Source organism: Microchirus variegatus (genome assembly GCF_963457635.1).
Source record: "Microchirus variegatus genome assembly, chromosome: 6".
Classification (NCBI taxonomy): Eukaryota; Metazoa; Chordata; class Actinopteri; order Pleuronectiformes; family Soleidae; genus Microchirus; species Microchirus variegatus.
The window spans coordinates 33859106-33880706 of NC_139807.1; the positions used below are offsets into that span (position 1 = coordinate 33859106).

Below are 21601 nucleotides of genomic sequence, written 5' to 3' on the forward strand. Positions count from 1 at the left end.
ATTTGGGTAAATTACAGAGGCTTTAAATTAATGAGGGATTCAAACCTTTTTACAAGTTTAATTGTGACATGTAATAAATGATAAAATCCTCCTAATATGTCACAGAGACTCAGGAATAATGTTCATATAACAAACTGAACTCACCAACAACAACGGGACAGACAAAATATTTGCATTAAAGAAATTATTTTGCAGACTGAAAATCATATTTATGTTTTGAAATCATGTTTTGGCGTCATGTGGCGCCACCTACTGCCGTCTACCAGTCATTGCAGTCGGTAGAGTCTCAGCTGCAGAGCAACCACGGGTTGAACCAGTTACGTCAGAAAACCAAACCTAAAAGACCTCGGTATTTTGAATTTGAATGTAGTAACTGTTTTTGGCCACATTCTTACATATGGCGCCTTTAATTGTGACATTAGTGAGAGAAGAGGAAGAGGAGGAAGAGGAGGAAGAAGAAGAAGGGGAGGAGTTCCGGGAGGAGGAGGAGGGATGGATTCTCCCGCACACACACACGGTGACGGTGTGTAAAGTCCTAACGTGACGGCTGACAGAGGCGGAGTGATCGGTGAAGAGCTGAGGAACAGTCCGCTGCTGTTCGTGGACCTTGTTGTTTCTCCGGGAGGAAGAAGAGGAAGAAGAAGGAGAAGAAGGAGAAGAAGGGCGAGGACATGATGGCGGCACTTTCTCCACAGATCAGAGGACTTCCCACAGACGAGGTACAAACACGTCGTCGTTTCTCGGTCGTTTCCGTCGCGTTCAGCTCGTTAAAGTTCGGCTTTTCTCCGAGCGGAGGAACTAGTTTATCTGTGAGAGGAGTTTAGGCTGTAACACGGCGACGTTACGACTCTGACGTTACGACTTTAACGTTACGACTCTAACGTTACGACTTTAACGTTACGACTCTAACGTTACGACTCTAACGTTACGACTTTAACGTTACGACTCTAACGTTACGACTCTAACGTTACGACTTTAGACAGGAAAACAACAGGCTCTGTGTGTGTGTGTGTGTGTGTGTGTGTGTGTGTGTGTGTGTGTGTGAGAGAGAGAGAGCCATTTCCCGTACACACACACACCATCTTAGCTAATCTTATGCTAAAGCACAAATCGTATAAAACTGTGAAGATCTGATAAAATGTCCTGGAAATTCAACTTTTGTCCTCACAACCTATTAAAGACATGTCCTCACAACAACCTACTGAGGACATGTCCTCACAACAACCTACTGAGGACATGTCCTCACAAGCATGACCAGTAAAAGTCTAACCCTGACCTTTAACCTTTAGTTTTATTGTCTGTATTTGACTTTGTTTCCAAAGTGCTTTATAAATAAAGTTTAAGGATTGAACAGTGAGGTCCAGGTTTTGGTCTCTGATAAAGTCAGTGTTTATCATTGAAACACGTTAAATCTGTTCTTTTGTCATAATACAAATATAATATATATGTATATGTATGTATATGAATATATATATATATATATATATATATATACATATACATATATATATATATATATATATATATATATATATATATATATACATATATATACGTATATATATATACATATATAATCATGTCTGTGATCACTGATGAACAACATCATAACATCATCATCACTGAGGATTATAAACTCTTTCCTGTTAACTGTGAGGATGATGACAACGTCACATGATGATGAGTCACTGATCACAGACGTGACAGGAAGTGATCACAACTCAACTCTGGATGTGTGCACATGGATGTGATGGTCAGTGTTTGTGTCTGTGTGTGTGTCTGTGTCAGTGTCTGTGTCTGTGTGTGTAGATCCAGATATCTTGTCCTGACTGATCCAGGTTTGTGATCAGATAACTCTTCGCCACATACGTTTACACCTGTATTAACATGTGTCTCCAGTGTCCACATCAAGATCTGGTTGCTATCTGATCACCGTCATGCTCCTGTTACGTCACCTCAGCAAACTATGGATTAACAACAACAACAACAACAACAACAACAGCGTTAGCTGCACATGAAGTCGTGCTAATGTCCTCTTTGCGTTTAAAAGCAGGAGCTGAAATGGCTGGATGAGCAGAAAACACAACATAGGTGTAAAGAGAACCTGAGTGTTTTCAGCCGTGTTTCTTAAATATGAAACTGTTTGCTTTACTTGCGCGGTGTGCTTCTTTTTGCCTTGTTTGCTGTGTGTGCAGTCGTCACCACAGACATGAAAACAAAGAACAACAACATTGCTTTGCGTTAAAGGTTTAATGAACTGAATGTTTGAATCTAACAAACATTTGTTTGTGTTTCTCTGTCATGTTCTGACAGGTTTGCCTGCTGGAATGATGGATTGTAACGTTGATGCTAATCGATTTGTTTTAAGTTAATAAACTAAACTAAACTCATCTACGTTTTCATTCTTTCTTTCAGGAGGAAACCAGAATCCTGAAAGTGAAGGTGGTTGGTGGGATTGGACTGGCCAAAAAAGATATCCTTGGAGCCAGGTAAATTCTACAGATGACTATGAACTATTCATCTGTGACAAGTTTTCACGACATGTTAGAGACGACACGTTATTGACACGTTAAAGACATGTCAATAACGTGTCAATAACGTGTCTCTAGCGTGTCAATAACGTGTCGTCTCTATCGTGTCAATAACGTGTCAACAACGTGTCGTCTCTAACGTGTCTCTAACGTGTCGTCTCTGACGTGTCGTCTCTGACGTGTCGTCTCTGACGTGTCGTCTCTGACGTGTCGTCTCTGACGTGTCGTCTCTGACGTGTCGTCTCTGACGTGTCTCTAACGTGTCGTCTCTGACGTGTTGTCTGACGTGTCGTCTCTGACGTGTCGTCTCTGACGTGTCGTCTCTGACCTCTGACGTGTCGTCTGACGTGTCGTCTGACGTGTCGTCTGACGTGTCGTCTGACGTGTCGTCTGACGTGTCTTCTCTGACGTGTCTTCTCTGACGTGTCGTCTCTGACGTGTCTCTGACGTGTCTGACGTGTCTCTGACGTGTCTCTGACGTGTCTCTAACGTGTCGTCTCTGACGTGTTGTCTGACGTGTCGTCTCTGACGTGTCGTCTCTGACGTGTCGTCTCTGACCTCTGACGTGTCGTCTGACGTGTCGTCTGACGTGTCGTCTGACGTGTCGTCTGACGTGTCTTCTCTGACGTGTCTTCTCTGACGTGTCGTCTCTGACGTGTCTCTGACGTGTCTGACGTGTCTCTGACGTGTCTCTGACGTGTCTCTGTGTCTCTAATGTGTCTCTGTGTCTCTGACGTGTCTGTGTCTCACAGTGATCCATATACAAGGCTGTCCCTTTATGACCCGATCAATGGAGAAATCACCAGTCTGCAGACTAAAACTATAAAGAAGGTGAGTGAGTGAGTGAGTGAGTTTACAGTTAGACTTGTGAATATTGTCATTTTATTTATAATAATAATAATGATTTTATTGATAATCTCTCCTCACTTTCAGTCTCTGCACCCAAAATGGAACGAGGAGTTCTTTTTCAGAGTAAGAGAAACTTGATTATTATTGTTCTACATTATGATGAAGATAATCTTGTTATAACTGAGTTCATCTGCTGACTGTTTCATCTCATTAATTATAATATCATGACTTTTATTCAATCTTTCTAGGTCAATCCGAGCAAACACCGTCTTCTGTTTGAAGTGTTTGATGAGAATCGTCTGGTGAGTTTGATTTTTATTCATCGTTCAGACTGAGATCAGTTAAAAATCACGAATGAACTGAATTGAATGTTTTAACAGAGTTTCATCACGAGCTCATGACGTTGATGTCATGGTGACTGGATTCTTATTTTCCTTTAAAAACCTGTTGTTTCTTTGCGTTATATTATATATTATATTCAGTGACAATCATCTGTGATGTTGATTTGGCAGATTTTCTGTCGTCGCTCTCAGTAAATTTGAGTCAAAAAACATTTCAAACATCAAAACATGATCTTTTAGAAGGTTATTGATGTTAAAGAAGGTAAAGGAGTCACATTTCTCTCCTCACTCAGATACAGACGCCCTTATTTTGCCTTGACTTTTGTGATAATGTTGGAAAACTGACACGCGTTATTACTCACAGATGTAAATATGGGTAAATCTGGCCTTAAGGCCGTCGTCGTGATCCTCAGCCTGATATCGTTCTGTTAGATCATGTTATCTGATGTTCATGACCCTCATTTACAGAGGTGTAAATATCAGCGTAAGTCTCACGTGTTGTGATTCATGAAACATGAGTACGTCACTCACTCCTGATCCGACAACTCTACACCTGACCTCTTTTTTCAGAGGATAAAGTGATTGTGTTTGTTTAATTTAGAATATTCAACCTCGTGTATTAAAGTGTAGTATAGTTTGATGGGACCTCACACTGTGGTGAACATGAAATATAATCACAACAAACACACAATCACACGTGTCCTACTTTATAAACCATAGACTTTTCTTTCTTTTGAAGCAGATGAGTCATGTGATCACAAAGAGTCAGGTGACCTCCAGCTGTAAAAACAGGCTTCATTAATAAAGTCAAAAAAACCCAGTGATAAATCTGTCACACTGAATAATCCACTAACAAACACTGGATTAGATTAGAAATTAGAATCTCCTCTGTGAGGCTCGACTATTTGGCCTCAATGATGTCACACAGGTGTTTCCAGGTGTTTCCTCCTCTTTAGCCCCTCCTCTTTAGCCCCTCCTCTTTAACCCCTCCTCTTTAGCCTCTCTTCTTTAGCTCCTCCTCTTTGAGCAGCACAGTTTTATTTGGTTTAGATTTGATGTCTAAAGTCCACCGCTCATTTCCAGAAAAGTTGGACACAAGCAGATTAAAATGTCTCTCATTGGTCCTTTGACTTTGTTACTTTGTTACTTTTCGATTGTCTGGATGTTTCTAGAACAGCAGCAGTCACATGATCACACACCAACAGGGTGTGTCTGAATGTGCCTCGTCATGCTCAGGTAGATTCTGTCAGAAGGTGTGTCAGAGTGTGTGTGTGTGTGTGTGTGTGTGTGTGTGTGTGTCAGTCAGTGTGTGTGTGTGTGTGTGTGTGTGTGTGTGTGTGTGTGTGTGTGTGTGTGTGTGTGTGTGTGTGTGTGTGTGTGTGTGTGTGTGTGTGTGTGTGTGTGTGTGTGTGTGTTTGTGTCAGTCAGTGTGTGTGTTTGTGTGTGTGTGTCAGTCAGTGTGTGTGTGTGTCAGTCAGTCAGTACCTCAGTGTGTGTGTGTGCCGTTGTAATGAGAGGATTTAATCAGCACAGTTCAGCAGCTTCAGTAGAGAAGAACTCCTCCTTCTTCTTGTTTAGCTCCTTCACTTTTTTCCCCTTCTTAAAATATTCTGAACATTGTGAAAATGTTAACTTGTGTTGTGTAATATGAGCAGCAGTAAAATCAGTGGTGAGCATGGGTGTAACAAGCTGACACATCAACACAGGATCAACACACAGGTGTAACATAGGTGTAACACACAGGTGTAACACACAGGTGTAACACACAGGTGTAACACACAGGTGTAACACACAGGTGTAACATAGGTGTAACACACAGGTGTAACACGGGTGTAACATACAGGTGTAACATAGGTGTAACACACAGGTGTAACATAGGTGTAACACACAGGTGTAACACACAGGTGTAACACGGTGTAACACAGGTGTAACACATAGGTCTAACTCAGGTGTAACACACAGGTGTAACACAGGTGTAACTCAGGTGTAACACAGGTGTAACACAGGTGTAACATACAGGTGTATCATACAGGTGTAACATACAGGTGTAACATACAGGTGTAGCACACAGGTGTAACATACAGGTATAACATACAGGTGTAGCACACGGGTGTAACACACAGGTGTATCATACAGGTGTAACATACAGGTGTAGCACACAGGTGTAACATACAGGTATAACATACAGGTGTAGCACACGGGTGTAACACACAGGTGTATCATACAGGTGTAACACACAGGTGTAACACACAGGTGTAACATAGGTGTAACATAGGTGTAACACACAGGTGTAACACAGGTGTATCATACAGGTGTAACACACAGGTGTAACACACAGGTGTAACATAGGTGTAACACACAGGTGTAACAGGTGTAACATACAGGTGTAACAGGTGTAACACACAGGTGTAACAGGTGTAACACACAGGTGTAACAGGTGTAACATACAGGTGTAACACAGGTGAAAAACACAGGTGTAACACACAGGTGTAACACACAGGTGTAACACATAGGTGTAACACACAGGTGTAACACACAGGTGTAACACACAGGTGTAACACACAGGTGAAAAACACAGGTGTAACACACAGGTGTAACAGACAGGTGTAACAGACAGGTGTAACACACAGATGTAACACACAGGTGTAACACACAGGTGTAACAGCTTTGAGGAGATCAGATCTTGTTGAGCAGGTTGAACCATTGAATGAAGGAGTGAAGGCTCCAGGCGACAGAACATCAGAACATCTTTGAAGCTAAATATTCTAAAGTAATGAGACAGAATACCTGAGTGAAGGATGAGTTCAGATACCTGAGGTCAGAAGAGAACAGACAGTGGATCCACAGCTATACACTTATATTCTATATATTCTATCATCAGTTTTGTACGTGTTTAAGCACAGAACCGTAAATGTTCTCTAATTTCTTTGAAGTGAATTCTATGTTATAGAGCGTGTGTCAAACTCTATGCTGCTTTAAGGCGTGTGTTGACCATAAACTACATTTCCCACAATGCACGGTGATTGCGTTACCCTCAAAGTGACGGCATCCCGCCACTAGATCGCGGTGTATCACTGTATATGCGTCATGCTACGAGTGAAATTGAATAAGTAATAAATACAGAAAGTTATTTATCAATATGTTACACAGTAGTTACCTTTATTTGAGGTTATATTTTATTTATTTATTTTGTGTGACAGTAACATCTGGACCTTTGAGGGGAACATGATGATGATGATGATGATGTGAAACTCAGAGAAAATGAAGCAGATATGCAAATATGATTCACATCAGACAAACAGCTTTGTCTATAAATAGCAGAGATGATTTGTTTTGGCTAACGTTGGGATGACTTCCTGTCAGGAAGGAGGAGGGAGCAGAGAGACACGCCCCTTTGTGGAGTTCTGCCTCCTGATTGGACAAAGTTGTTGTGAGATTCTCTCAGATTTACTGTAAGAGTCTGTGACTGAGACCATGACTGTGTTTTAGTCTTTATTTTCTTCACTACATTTGATATATTACACAGTTATTACATCCATCACTAAACTACTTTGATGATCAGTTTGAGCAGATTTCTGATGTTTCAGCTTCTTAAATGTGAATATTTTCTGGTTTCTTTTCTCCATAAAACAGAGAATTCATTCAAACGGAATCATTTTAGTTTGTGGAGAAAACAAAACACTGGAGAACATCATCGTTTCCTTGGCTGTGACGATTCACAAACTCATGATTCCATTTGTATCACGGGTCGATACATCCCACGATTTTATTTAAACATTTACTTATTTAGCAACTTAATGTAACATTTAATAAGACATATTTTGGAACACTGTGAACAGATTTGAACATGAATAAATAAATAAATAAATAACCAAAGATTTCTGTAACAAAACAATACTGTTGAAAAATACAAAGTAAATGATCAATCAGACCGGGATTTGTTCCCAAAGCATGCTGGGAAGTGTAGTTCTTCATTAGAAATGGTTTTGTTCCAGTGGAAATAGCTTGTTTTGATAAACAGCAAAGGTAAGACAACATTTCTGCTTGTATTTCTTGAAAGTCAGTTGTTGTTTTGCTCTTATTTTGGGAGTGGATCCGTGAATGTTGGTCGTAGAGTGATACAAATGGAACCGTTAGAATCTGTGAATTCTCTGCTGTCCAGTCGACACGTGTTTTTTTTGTTTACATAATCACGCTGACGCTGTTTCAATGTGTGCGCTGTAACGTTTTTTTCCTGCGGGTGATCCATGTGTGTTTTAACTGTGTTTGGTGAACATAAGAATGGTTTATATGAGCGTTTAGCTGAGTTTCTGACCTTTCTGTGAGTATACAGCATGTCTGTGTTTGTTAATGTTAGACATGGTTTTATAACGCTTTTGTCGCTGCGTCTGACGCTGACCCTGATACTGAGGACATCAGTGAAGAAGAGATTAACGTGATCATTTGACACCACTGAGGTCCAGTGAATCCTGAACATATCCTGGTGGTTCCTCCTCAAACAGAGTCATTAACCAAAGGTCACGGAGGCTCAATAATCAGCCGTTACATGAGGAGGTTTCATCGAACAGGTGTCACGTCGTTTATCTAACCCTGCAGAGAAGATGATGACTGCTGCCTCTGGAGGTCTTCAGAACACAGTCTTATCCTCACAGTCGTTTCCTGTCATCTGATAGCAGTGGGTAAAAATATTTGTGGGGGGCACAGAGCGGAGGAAACCTGAGAGGCAGCAGGAAGTGGAGTCTGGAGTGAAGTGTCATGAAGCAGATGGAAGTGTTGTTGTTGTTAGAAGAGATTTAAAGAGGTTTAATGGAACTGAGGCGATGAACGTCAGCAGAAGATTTCAGAGTTTTCTCTGAGAGGGTTGACCTCTGACCTCTGACCTCTGGACGGGTTCATGTGTTTGGGCCCGTCAGAACCACTGACCTCCTCTGACTGAGAGCTGAGATCAGCCTGCAGTGGAATGCAGTTTGTCACCAGAGCTATTTTTGCTCGGTGCACTCATTGATGATGGCGGTCGCAGAGCTCGACTCGCAGCAGTTGCTTTGCTTCCCTTTTTTTCCCCGAGCAGCAGCGAGTTTGATCAGCAGCTCTTCGCGGCGCTGCAGGGATTACAGAGTTAACGAATGTCACGTCGGCGCCGTTTGCACTTTGCGTCGAGGAGAAGTCTCACCGACCCTCTGTCAGATCAGCGCTCAGAGCTCAGCAGCCATGGTGAGGACGCCGGAGATGCCACGGAGAGTCTGGAGCTCAGCTCTGTCCACGTGAAGGTGACTCCTCTGTCGCCGCACTGCGCTAATCTACAGCGCTACTCCTCAGTCTTCATACCCAGGATTAACGCCGGAGGAGGCGGCAAGAAGAACGTGGTCCAGATCTCGCTGCAGCCCTGTGGGAAGTTCAGCGCAGCAGAGGATGGAGATCAAGGCGTCGGTGAAGCAGCGGCTGGTTCCGGCTCTGATGGAGGTTCATGCAGCAGCAGCACGGCCAGCGACGCCGGCTACTGTAGCAGCAACAGCATCTTTGAGCCAGAGGCTCCAGAAAAGCACAGGATCACCCAGGACACGAGGCTGAACCGCTGCAGGTCCAGGGTTCCTCTGAGACGCTGCTCCTCCCTGGTTATTTTCCCAAAGAGTCCCAGCTCCACACCACCTGCCTCCCCTCTGAGTCCTGTGGCTCGGCCCGTTCTGACACCAGCTCATCAGTCATCTCCTCACGCTTGTGCCAACGGATTCTCACGAGACGACGAGGAAGTGACTTGTAAAGGATCCAGCAGCAGCAGCAGCAGCAGCAGCTTCAGCAGCAGCAGCAGCAGCAGCAGCAGCAGCTTCAGCAGCAGCAGCAGCAGCAGCAGCAGCAGCGCCGCAGTCATCGGCCATCGTTGTGTCAGTGATTTCAGGGACGCCAAACACATGGTCCACTTTAATATTCCTTCACAGGACAAACCAAAGCACATGATGGAGGACAGGAGTGCAGTTGTGGACCGATCCAACCGTCACTCCAGTTGCTTATTGTTGCACTTTGCTCACCAGAGGCCGACGATACGCGGCGAAGTAGCGACGAGCGCAGCTCGAGTGAACATGGAATATCCCGAGTCTGAACACCAACCTCACAAAAAGCTCTATCGCAGCACCTCGGCGTGTTTGTTCTCCTCGACTAAACCGTCAGAGAAGAACCACTCGGGCTCTTCGTGTATGAAAGACCATGAAGCCGCTGAGGAAACACGCTGCCATCGAGCCATTCAGAGGAGCTTCTCCCTGGAGGTTCCTTACCCCAACACTGGGATCTCATGTCACGTTTCCAACCCTAAACTCTCTAGCCCTTACTCTCCACACGTGCACATCCATCTGTCTCCGTGTTGTCCGGCTAAACCAAACTCTGTCGTGATCCGTACGTCCAAGAGTCCAGAGAAGGAGAAGGTGAGTGTTTGAGTTTAGACGTCATGAAGGAGCTGAAAATGTCAGGATCTGAGACGACAACATGGACGTGAATATGTTGTTGAACTGGTTGAAGGAGATTCCAAAGTGCTCTGGTTTGTCACCAGTGACACTTGGTCTTTAAAACAGAAGAAGATTTAAACAGATCCAGGATTATTTCATTATTTCATCTGTTCATGTGTTCACTCAGAGTCAGTAACTGAGAAGAGAGACAGTTAAGTCCTTTAACAACTCTGTGGTTTAGTTACAGGACGTTTATCTCTTTACTTTTTAGTTTGTTTAAAAGAGTGAAAGAGAAAGAATATATACTTAAATACTTTGTGAGTTAACTTGTGTTAAAGTTTAGAGCAGTTGAGTGTGATATTGTGTTAGTGTGTGTGTGTGTGTGTGTGTGTGTGTGAGTAATGGCCTTAAGTATTTAAGTATTTAGCCGAGCTAATTTTAGTGCTGGGAAAACTGAAGCCTCTGATATAAATAAAGATCCTGACTCCAGAGAGTCTGTGTGTGTGTGTGTGTGTGTGTGTGTGTGTGTGTGTGTGTGTGTGTGTGTGTGTGTGTCTGTGTCTGTCTGCCTGCTGCTGCACAGGGTTACAGTTTACAGGCCTGAGGATTCAAATTTAACACAACTGATACTGGTGCAGCACACTGTCATACTAGCTGTGTGTGTGTATATGTGTGTGTGTGTGTGTGTGTGTGTGGACAGTAATATAGCACATTTCCCTGTAGAATGGTGGTGTAAACCCTTCCCTGTGAGTTGTTTCTCCGTGTGTGTTTGTGTGTGTCTGTGTGTGTGTTTTTGTATGTGTTCGTGTCTGTGTGTGTTTGTGTGCTTGTGTGTGTGTGTTTCTGTTTGTGTGCGTGTTTGTCTGTGTGTGTTTGTGTGTGTGTGTCTGTTTGTGAGCGTATGTGTGTGTTTGTGAGTGTGTTTGTGTCTGTGTGCGAGTGTGTAATAGTGTGTGTAGTAGTGTGTGTGTGTGTGTGTGTCTGAGATGTTTCAGATCCTCCAGAGTTTGATGTTTATAACAAACAATAAAACAATAACAATGATAACAGACAAACACAAATTTTCCAGGAAGTTCAGTGTGAAAATATCAGAGTTTTAAGGTCAATAAACTTCTTCATCATCAATAACGACCATGACACCATCACCTCTGTGATTATTATGGTCTGTGCCGTCATTACCTCATGTTCTCTGTCACCAGTTAAACAACATGACTCAGTCAGGTGTGTTTGTGGCTCCGCCCACAGTCACATGGTTATCAGCTGATCTCATTTATTACATCAACCTTTAACTTATAACAAGTCTGATTGATCATGTGCTGAGGCTGTGGTGAGGTTACCGTGGTTACTGTGATGACAGGTGTGGTTACTGTGGTGACAGGTGTGGTTACCGTGGTTACCGTGGTTACTGTGATGACAGGTGTGGTTACCGTGGTTAGGACAGGAAACGGGATAAAGGAAACATGTCAAAGTAAAAGCATTGATGTGAAAACGAGATTTTTGACTTGACTTGTTGTCAGGAACCTGATGTGTGTGTGTGTGTCTGTTTGTGTGTGTGTGCCTGTGTGTGTGTGCGCGCGTGTGTGTGCGCGTGTGTGTGTGGACTTGTTGTCCTGAACCTGACGTCTTTGTCTCTCTGTCCTCGTCAGACTCGTGATGACTTCCTGGGTCAGGTGGACGTTCCTTTAAATCAGATCCCGGTGAGTTTTGAAGCTGCTGTGTGTGTGTGTGTGTGTGTGTGTGTGTGTGTGTGTGTGTGTGTGTGTGTGTGTGTGTGGTGTGTGTGTGTGTGTGTGTGTGATTGTCTTGACCTCACTTTCACCCGTGACTCCATGTAAACTCCCTCCCTTATTCCAGAGTGTGTTCCACATCATTGTGTGTGGTTGTGGAAACAGTGTTGTGTTTACGTTTGTGTCCCTTTGTGTTTGATTCTAAATAGCAGAGTCGTACATGAACCCTCATCCTTTCACCTCACACTGTCTGTGTTTTTGTTTCTCTCTCAGACAGAAAATCCTAACACTGAACGACCATACACATTCAAGGATTTTCTGCTTCACCCACGAAGGTTGGCATGATTACATCCTTATTTATTATTATTATTATTATTATTATTATTATTGTTATTATGATTCATCCTTTTTCATCCTTCCATCTTTACACCTCTTCATGTGCAGCAGGTATCCAAGGCCACTCTTCCTCATATTTCATTCTTGTGTGTTTGATCAAATCCTCTGTTTGTTCCTGCAGCCACAAGTCCAGGGTCAAAGGTCATCTGCGTCTGAAAATGACCTACCTGCCCAAAAACAGTGGTTCAGAGGAGGAAACGTCGGATCAGACGGACGACAACGATGTGAGCTGAGCTTTGTGTCATCACTGTGTTTATCAGGGACTTTCTCTCAGATAAACATCATTATCATCATCATCATCAAACATGGTCCATTATTTTCTAGAAAAGTTAACGATTATAAAGTCATCAAAGTATTTCTTTACGTCAGAAGGCGTGGCCTCAGTGCTCCGACAAATGTGACATTAAAATGGCTGGAAAACTACGTTAAAATTCCACTTTTTGGAAGATTTAACGTGAACAGAACTACGTGACGTTTCTGTTGCGTGAGACGAGAATGTGATTGTGACTGTGAGGCAACGCTCTTTAGTGCTGAGTTGTCGTCATAACCAGTGAATGTGTGTGTTGATGTTGTGTTGATGTTGTGAAACAGCCTGGCTGGGAGATGCTGGAGTCTCAGGACATGTCAGGACCCAGACAGAGTCAGATCCTGCCTCCACTGCCCCCTGGCTGGGAGGAGAGGCAAGACAACCTGGGAAGAATCTACTTTGTTAATCATGAGACGAGAACCACACAGTGGCAGCGACCAACCGTCCAGTAAGACTTCACCACTACACAACACGGACACTGTGTGTGTGTGTGTGTGTGTGTCTTTGTGTAGTACTGACTGTGTGTGTGTGTGTGTGTGTGTGTGTGTGTGTGTGTGTGTGTGTGTGTGTGTGTGTCCACCACAAACAGAGACAATAACTTGGAGTTACTTGCGAGGCAGAACAATAATGCAGAGGTGGAACATGCCTTCATCACACGCAGACAGATCTCAGACCATGATGACAACGAAACACAAGAATCTCCTGAGGTAAAAATAATATAAGTGTGTGTGTGTGTGTGTGTGTGTGTGTGTGTGTGTGTGTGTGTGTGTGTGTGTGTGTGTGTGTGTGTGTCTGTGTGTGTGTGTGTGTGTGTGTGTGTGTGTGTGTGTGTCTGTGTGTGTCTGTGTGTGTGTCTGTGCGTGCGTGTGTGTATTGGGATCAATTTGTAAAAGATCATGAGTATCATCATCGTACGACCCAATTTTTCCAGTTTTTATATTGAAATTCAAAATACATATATATACGTATGTATATATGTATGTGTATGTGTATATGTATATGTATATACATATACATATATACATATATATATATTTATATGTATATGTATATATATATATATGTATGTATGTATGTATGTATGTACACACACTACCAGACAAAAGTTTTAGAACAACCCAATTTTTCCAGTTTTTATATTGAAATTCAAAATACATATATATACGTATGTATCTATGTATGTGTATGTGTATATGTATATGTATATGTATATACATATACATATATACATATATATATATTTATATGTATATGTATATATATATATATGTATGTATGTATGTATGTATGTACATACACTACCAGACAAAAGTTTTAGAACAACCCAATTTTTCCAGTTTTTATATTGAAATTCAAAATACATATATATACGTATGTATCTATGTATATATATATATATCCATATACATACACATGTTTGTCTATGTGTGTATGTACATATATATGTATATATATTTGTATATATATATATATATATGTACACATTACCGGACAAAAGTTTTAGAACGACCCAATTTTTCCAGTTTTTATAATGAAATTCAAGCCATTCCAGTCCAGAAGGCGTGGCCTCAGTGCTCTGACAAATTTGACGTTAAAATGGCTTCAATTTGATTTAATTTTAATCATTTTTAATGATTTTAATTTAGTTTGGAAGATTTAACGTAAACAGAACTACGTGAACTTTCTGTTGCGTGAGGCGAGGACGTGATCATGACTGTGAGAGGTTCTAGTTATTATTGTTGTCTGTGATTTTCATTGATTCAAAACTTTTGACTGGTAGTTTATATGTTTATATGTGTATGTATACATATATATACATATATATATAGATATGTCTTTATATCTGAGGTGTTGTGTCCTCTCTCGTTGCAGAGCTGGGAGATCCTGACAGAGGAAACCTCGGCCGTCTACAGTAACGATGAGGTGGCGTCTCCTCCTCCTCAGATGCCTGCAGACCTTCAGTCTATTCGCTGTGAGCTGAGAAACATGCAGATGTCTGAGCAGCGCCCCCCACCCCTCACGGTGAGTACTGACACGAACACAAATTAACAGCCTAAAGCAAACAGAACAGACGACTGATGATTGTTGTCTGTGACACTTTGACGACCCTTCAGAATCATGCGAGTAATTCAAGCCATTCCAGTCTCAGGAGAAGCTCCCAGAATGCACCTGGAGAGGAACTTCCTGCTAATCCAGTGGTGAGTGTGTGTGTGTGTGTGTGTGTGTGTGTGTGTGTGAGTGTGTGTGTGTGTCTGTACAAATCCTACCATGTTACATCATCGTGAAATTAGTGCTGTGCAAAAGGTTAACGCGCGTTAACCCGCGACACGTTTCCATGACGACTGACCGGAAAAAGACGTGCATGACGTCATGTTTACGCGCCGCGACGCCAGAGTCCAGGCTCCGTTTACCTGTTAGCTCCGTTAGCGCCTTTTAGCGCCTTTAGCGTTAGCCTACAGTGGAACTGCAGCGGTCTGTTTATTAAAGGAACAGAGCAGCGCTAACAAATAACGTTAGCATACCTGTGTACTGTGTATGTGTGCGTCTGTTTTTAAAGGTTAGCGTTAACTTTAGAGACTCAGTTTAACAATCTGGAGTCACAGAAACATGACGTCACACACGTCTTTTTCCGGTCAGTCGTCATGGAAACAGCGTTGTGCGTTAACATTGACGCCGCGAAGCCCAGTATGAAATGTGTGTGTAATCCCACAGCTCCTCCCCACCTCCTCTGGATTACCTCCAGGCTGGGAGGAGAAGAGGGACAATAAAGGAAGACGATATTTCATAAACCACAACACACGAACAACCACATGGAACAGACCCGTCATTCAGGTTACACTTGAATCAACACTCAGCAGCTGATCAACTGTATGATGGTTCAAATCCCACTTAACGTTTGTGTGTTTTCACTGGACAGAGGACGTCAGAGGCAGCAGCAGCAGCATCAGCAGCATCAACATCATCAGCAGCAGCAGCATCATCAGCAACATCAGCAGCATCATCAGCAGCAGCAGCATCATCATCTTCATCAGCAGCAGCAGGTGCTGCAGGTTCATCCCAAAGCCCCACATCTCCTCAGATGATAGCGCCCCCTGAGGCCTCTCCTCAGCAGACACCGAGCCCCGAGGCCTCGCAGGAGTCTGGCTTTTTACCAGCTGGTTGGGAAGTTCGCAGCGCTCCGAACGGACGACCGTTTTTCATCGACCACAACACCAAGACCACGAGCTGGGTGAGCACCAGGACTCTCTGAGACCAGAGATTAGATTCATGAGCCTCAAAAGATGAAGATACTTTTATTTCTACAGAGAGAAAAGAAAGAGTTCTGAAACCACACACTCTTTTGTTTTGTCACCAACAGGAAGATCCTCGGCTAAAGATTCCTGTTCAAATGAGGAGGACGACCTCTCTTGACCCCAATGACCTTGGCCCTTTGCCGGTACGCGTGAATCAGTTGTGAATCGGATGTTAATCAGATGTTAATCAGTTGTGAATCAATTGTGAATCAGTTGTGAATCGGATGTGAATCAGTTGTGAATCAGTTGTGAATCAGTTGTGAATCAGATGTGAATCAGATGTGAATCAGATGTGAATCAGTTGTGAATCAGATGTGAATCAGATGTGAATCAGTTGTGAATCAGTTGTGAATCGGATGTTAATCGGATGTTAATCAGATGTGAATCAGTTGTGAATCAGATGTGAATCAGATGTGAATCAGTTGTGAATCGGATGTTAATCGGATGTTAATCAGATGTGAATCAGATGTGAATCAGTTGTGAATCAGATGTTCGTCAGATGTGAATCAGTTGTGAATCGGATGTTAATCAGATGTTAATCAGATGTGAATCAGTTGTGAATCAATTGTGAATCAGATATGAATCAGATGTGAATCTGTCAACAGTCAAATCTTCAGATTAGTAATTGATGTGTCGTTCATTTACAGCCTGGTTGGGAAGAAAGAGTTCACTCTGACGGAAGGATCTTCTACATCGATCACAGTTCGTATGAATGATGAACACAATGATATCTGTGTGATAATAACTGTGTAATAACTGTGTAATAACTGTGTAATAACTGGTTCTCATGAATGTGTTCTGCTTTATTTCATCACAGACACCAGGATCACTCAGTGGGAGGATCCTCGGTTACAGAGCTCAGCTATAACTGGACCAGTGAGTGTTTACACTTCTTTACACTTTATAACATCATTAAAATGCTCATCATTGAGCTCAGTGACGTCACAGTGTTGCTTTGTTCTAGGCCGTGCCTTATTCCAGGGATTATAAACAGAAGTACGAATACTTCCGCAAGAAGCTGAAGAAGCCGGTGAGTCGGAGTCATTTTGAGAAGTCTAGTGGCTAAACTGTGGTTAACCTGTGGTTTAACTGAGGTTAAACTGTGGTTAACCCGTGGTTAACACGTGGTTAACCCGTGGTTAACACGTGGTTAACCCGTCTGCAAAGTGAGTAAACATGAGTGTGTGTGTGGTCTCAGGCCGACATCCCAAACCGCTTTGAGCTGAAGTTGAGGCGTAACGCGGTGCTGGAGGATTCGTACCGACGCATCCTCTCTGTGAAGAGACCTGAGCTGCTCAAGGCTCGACTGTGGGTGGAGTTTGAGGGAGAAAAGGGGCTGGACTATGGAGGCGTGGCCAGGGAGTGGTTCTTCCTCATGTCCAAGGAGATGTTCAACCCTTATTATGGGCTGTTTGAGTACTCTGCTACGTGAGTACACACACACACACACACACACACACACACACACACACACACACACACACACACACACACACACACCTCCTCCTCTTCCTCCTCCTCCCTGGTGGTGATTTACAGTAAAACAGTCTGTAAATTCTGACTCATATTTATATCTTTATTGATAAAGTGATAAAGTCAAACATGTCACTTGAAGAAATTGAAAACAGTTTGAAGCAGCGCCGCCATGTGGCTGAGAATGTACACTACAGTTCAAAAGTTTGGGTTCACATATACAGTTTTAGAACACTGTAAATGAGCCTCTATACAACTACATATCTATACACCTATATATCTATACACCTATATATCTATACACCTTTATATCTATACACTTTTATATCTATACACCTTTATATCTATACACCTTTATATCTATACACTTTTATATCTATACACCTTTATATCTATACACCTTTATATCTATACACCTATATATCTATACACCTATATATCTATACACCTTTATATCTATACACCTTTATATCTATACACCTTTATATCTATACACCTTTGTACATATTCCATTAAAACAGACGTTTTTAGCACATTAACGATGTAATGAGTGTATTATGATTCATTTACTGTTAGATTAATTGAAATAAAAGTGCTTTTTCAGACTTTTGACCGTTAGTGTAAGTTCTGTGTTGTTGTTGTTGTTGTTTATTGATGCAGACGTTGTTGTTTCAGGGACAACTACACTCTGCAGATCAACCCTAACTCAGGTCTGTGTAACGAGGATCATTTGTCTTACTTCAAGTTCATCGGCCGTGTGGCCGGCATGGCAGTGCATCATGGGAAACTTCTGGACGGTAAGAGTGACGATCACGATGATGATGATGATGATGATGATGATGATGATGATGATGATGACTCTGTGTTTGTCTCAAAGCTTTCTTCATCAGACCGTTCTATAAGATGATGCTGCAGAAGCCGATCACTCTGCAGGACATGGAGTCTGTGGTGAGTCTTCATCTTCATCTTCATCTTCATCTTCATCATAAACACAAAGAAAACACAGTTTGACTCTTTTCTACAAACCTATACATTATTTTTCAGGACAGTGAATATTTCAACTCATTAAAGTGGATCTTGGAGAACGACCCCACAGACCTGGACCTGATGTTCACCATCGATGAAGAGCTCTTTGGACAGGTTTGCTCATCATCATCATCATCCTCATCTTCCTCACTGAAACTGTCTGTTGTTGAGTGAATTGATGGAACATTTCCTGCTCTTCATGTTCAGACTCACCAACATGAACTGAAGCCTGGAGGCTCTGAGATCGTCGTCACCAACCAAAACAAGAAGGAATATATTCAGTAAGTGACGGAGAAACAGAGTCTGTGAAATGATCTGATGATCTGATGATCTCAAGGATTCTGATTCTCATCTGATTCTCATCTGATTCTCATCTGATTCTCATCTGATCCACAGTCTGGTCATGCAGTGGAGATTTGTCAACAGGATACAGAAGCAGATGACTGCGTTCAAAGAGGTAAAAATGGAAACAGTAACATGATAAACATCATCAAATGTAACACAATAAACAGTAACATGATAAACATGATAAACAGTAACATGATAAACAGTAACATGATAAACATGATAAACATGATAAACATGATAAACATGATAAACGTTATTGCACATTTTTGATTTTCAGGGATTCTTTGAGTTGATTCCACAAGATCTGATCAAGATCTTTGATGAGAATGAGCTTGAGGTGAGTGTTTACTTTGTTATGTGTTGATTTCATTTCATTTAAAGAGATAATTAGATACATATAATAATAATAATAATATATGATGACGTCCACAGCTGCTCATGTGTGGACTTGGTGATGTTGACGTAAACGACTGGAGAGAAAACACAAAGTACAAGAACAGTTACTGCTCTAACACTGCTGTTATCCAGTGGTTCTGGAAGGTAAGACAATATATCCATCATATATATATTTACATGTATAAATATATATATATATATATATACATGTACATATATATCTAATGTTGTTTCCCTGTGAAGAAGAAGTGACTTAACCGTGTTGTGTTGTTGTAGACTGTGCTGCTGATGGATGCAGAGAAGAGAATACGCCTCCTACAGTTTGTGACGGGAACTTCCAGAGTCCCAATGAACGGCTTTGCTGAACTCTACGGTGACGAGAGCTCATTCATTCATTCATTCATTCATTCATTCATTCATTCATTTATTCATCCGTTTATCCGTTCATTCATTTATTCATTCATCATTTATTTATTCATTCATTCATTCATTCATTCATTCATTCATTCATCCATTCATTCATTCATTTATTCATTTATTCATCCGTTCAGACACTCATGTCTGTCCTCATGATCAACTCACTGTATTGTGTGTGTTTGTTTTCAGGCTCTAATGGACCTCAGCTCTTCACCATAGAACAGTGGGGAACAAGAGAGAAACTACCAAGAGCTCACACATGGTAACACAACACTGTGTGTGTGTGTGTCTGTGTGTGTACGTGTGTGTGTGTGTGTGTGTGTGTGTGTGTGTGTGCGTGTGTGTCTGTGTGTGTCTGTGTGTGTGTGTGTCTCATTAATCAGCTCTGATCGATGTCTCTTTTCTGTTTGTTGTGAGAACTTTAAAACCACACTGATGTTGACTTGGATGTGACTTTCTCTCCTCCTCCTCCTCCTCCTCTTCTCTCCTCCTCCTCCTCCTCTTCTCTCCTCCTCCTCCTCTTCTCTCCTCCTCCTCCTCCTCCTCTTCTCTCCTCCTCTTCTCTCCTCCTCCTCCTCCTCTCTTCTCTCTCCTCCTCCTCCTCTTCTCTCCTCCTCCTCCTCCTCTCTTCTCTCTCCTCCTCCTCTTCTCTCCTCCTCCTCCTCCTCTCTTCTCTCTCCTCCTCCTCCTCAGTTTTAATCGTCTGGACCTCCCTCCGTACGAGTCGTTTGAGGAGCTGAGGGAGAAACTTCTCATCGCCATAGAAAACGCTCAAGGCTTTGACGGCGTGGATTAACTGAAGGAGCTGAAGTGACTGTAATCCTGAGGAGGAAGAGGATGTGATGATGATGATGATGATGAGGAGGAGGTGTCAGACTCTGTGATGATGAAGGACAGACACAGAGTCAGGACAGACACACACACACACACACACTTTGCATAAATGTACATATTTAACCCTTTAATTTTGCATGATTCTCAGATATAATAGAATTATATTGTACATAGAAAAATATGTTTTTATTCATCCTGCAGGAGTAAACACGTGTGTATGTATATACATATATTTACTGTATATATATACATATACATATATATATATACGTATATATTTGTATAATCTGATAGTTTTTTCTGGCCGTAGAGAAACTCTTTCACAGACTTTGTTTCCTCGCTGTCGTCTCTGCTCTGTTTTTAAGAGCAGGGAAAGTTTCTTCATCATCATCATCATCATCATCATCATCATCATCATCATCATCATCACTGTTTTTAAAATCATTAATGATTTAAAACCTTTGTAAGGAAATAAGTGAACTCTGTGAAACCTGGTAAAAATGTGTGTTTACGTCCACATCTGGTGACGCTTTTATAAAGTGAAGCACTTTGTCTTATTCTCGTACTCCTGTACGAACACTGTTGAATGTCTGTGCGTCGCCTTAAAAAAGCCTTAAAAACGCCTTAAAAAACCACTTTTAAAAACTCTTTAAAAACTCTTTTAAAACGTTTACATGTCAAACTCTTCTGTGAGGAAATCAAACTCAGATTTTCATGTCAGAGAATGTGAGGATTGTTGTGTTTGTGTTAATCTCTACTGAAGAAAATCCCTGAGATTAACGCTTTATTTCTCATGTATCACATTTTCTTATTGGAGAAATCACTGAACTCATTGAAATCACTGAAATCACTGAAACAGCCACAAGTGCTTTACAATAACAGACGTCCAACTTATTTACAGAGACGTTTGGACGCTGTTAATCCCTCTGTGATGTTAATCTATAGATTATCTATAGATTATCTATAGATTATAGATCTATAAAACACCAATATAAGATCAATAAATAAATCAAATACAAATGTCTTCATTTCTTATGATTTATTTTCTTCTCTGTTGATTTGATGCCTCAGGTTTGAATAAACTGTTTATATCAATGATTTCATGTCTTTATCTTTTATTTCCTGTTCTCTTATTGTTTTTATTATTATTATTACAGAGATTTTTCCTCTCGTTTAAACTGAGCAGAAAACATTTAACATATTATTCAGATGATTTAGTGATGAATTAA

The 21601-nt window shown here is 41.6% G+C and overlaps 1 protein-coding gene across 2 annotated transcripts; it reads left to right on the top strand.

Annotated features, from left to right (window-relative positions):
• Nucleotides 1–551: 551 nt before the first annotated feature.
• nedd4a (NEDD4 E3 ubiquitin protein ligase a) lies at nt 552–21456 on the top strand. 2 transcript variants are annotated; one of them, XM_083890727.1, is made up of 29 exons: nt 552–719; nt 2416–2489; nt 3284–3362; nt 3465–3503; nt 3629–3682; nt 11802–11852; nt 12156–12217; nt 12400–12502; nt 12870–13033; nt 13175–13292; nt 14458–14607; nt 14700–14783; nt 15298–15417; nt 15503–15814; nt 15944–16021; nt 16526–16580; nt 16696–16754; nt 16843–16908; nt 17077–17306; nt 18027–18148; nt 18229–18299; nt 18396–18491; nt 18585–18658; nt 18774–18834; nt 19003–19062; nt 19158–19265; nt 19398–19494; nt 19728–19800; nt 20232–21456. In XM_083890727.1, exons 1-29 carry the CDS (start codon nt 672–674, stop codon nt 20332–20334), a joined length of 2811 nt encoding a protein of 936 aa, XP_083746853.1. In that variant the 5' UTR covers nt 552–671; the 3' UTR covers nt 20335–21456. The 2 variants fall into 2 exon arrangements, with proteins under 2 accessions (XP_083746853.1, XP_083746852.1); XM_083890726.1 differs by lacking the exons at nt 552–719; nt 2416–2489; nt 3284–3362; nt 3465–3503; nt 3629–3682 and adding an exon at nt 7290–10134.
• The last annotated feature ends 145 nt before the right edge of the window (nt 21457–21601 follow it).

Excerpts from the sequence above, each read along its gene's own strand:
- nedd4a (XM_083890726.1), top strand. The coding sequence starts at position 8,845 with ATGTCACGTCGGCGCCGTTTGCACTTTGCGTCGAGGAGAAGTCTCACC. Across the intron at positions 18,300-18,395 it reads TGCAGGACATGGAGTCTGTG|GACAGTGAATATTTCAACTC; the intron begins GTGAGTCTTCAT and ends ATTATTTTTCAG. Across the intron at positions 19,495-19,727 it reads CGGCTTTGCTGAACTCTACG|GCTCTAATGGACCTCAGCTC; the intron begins GTGACGAGAGCT and ends GTTTGTTTTCAG.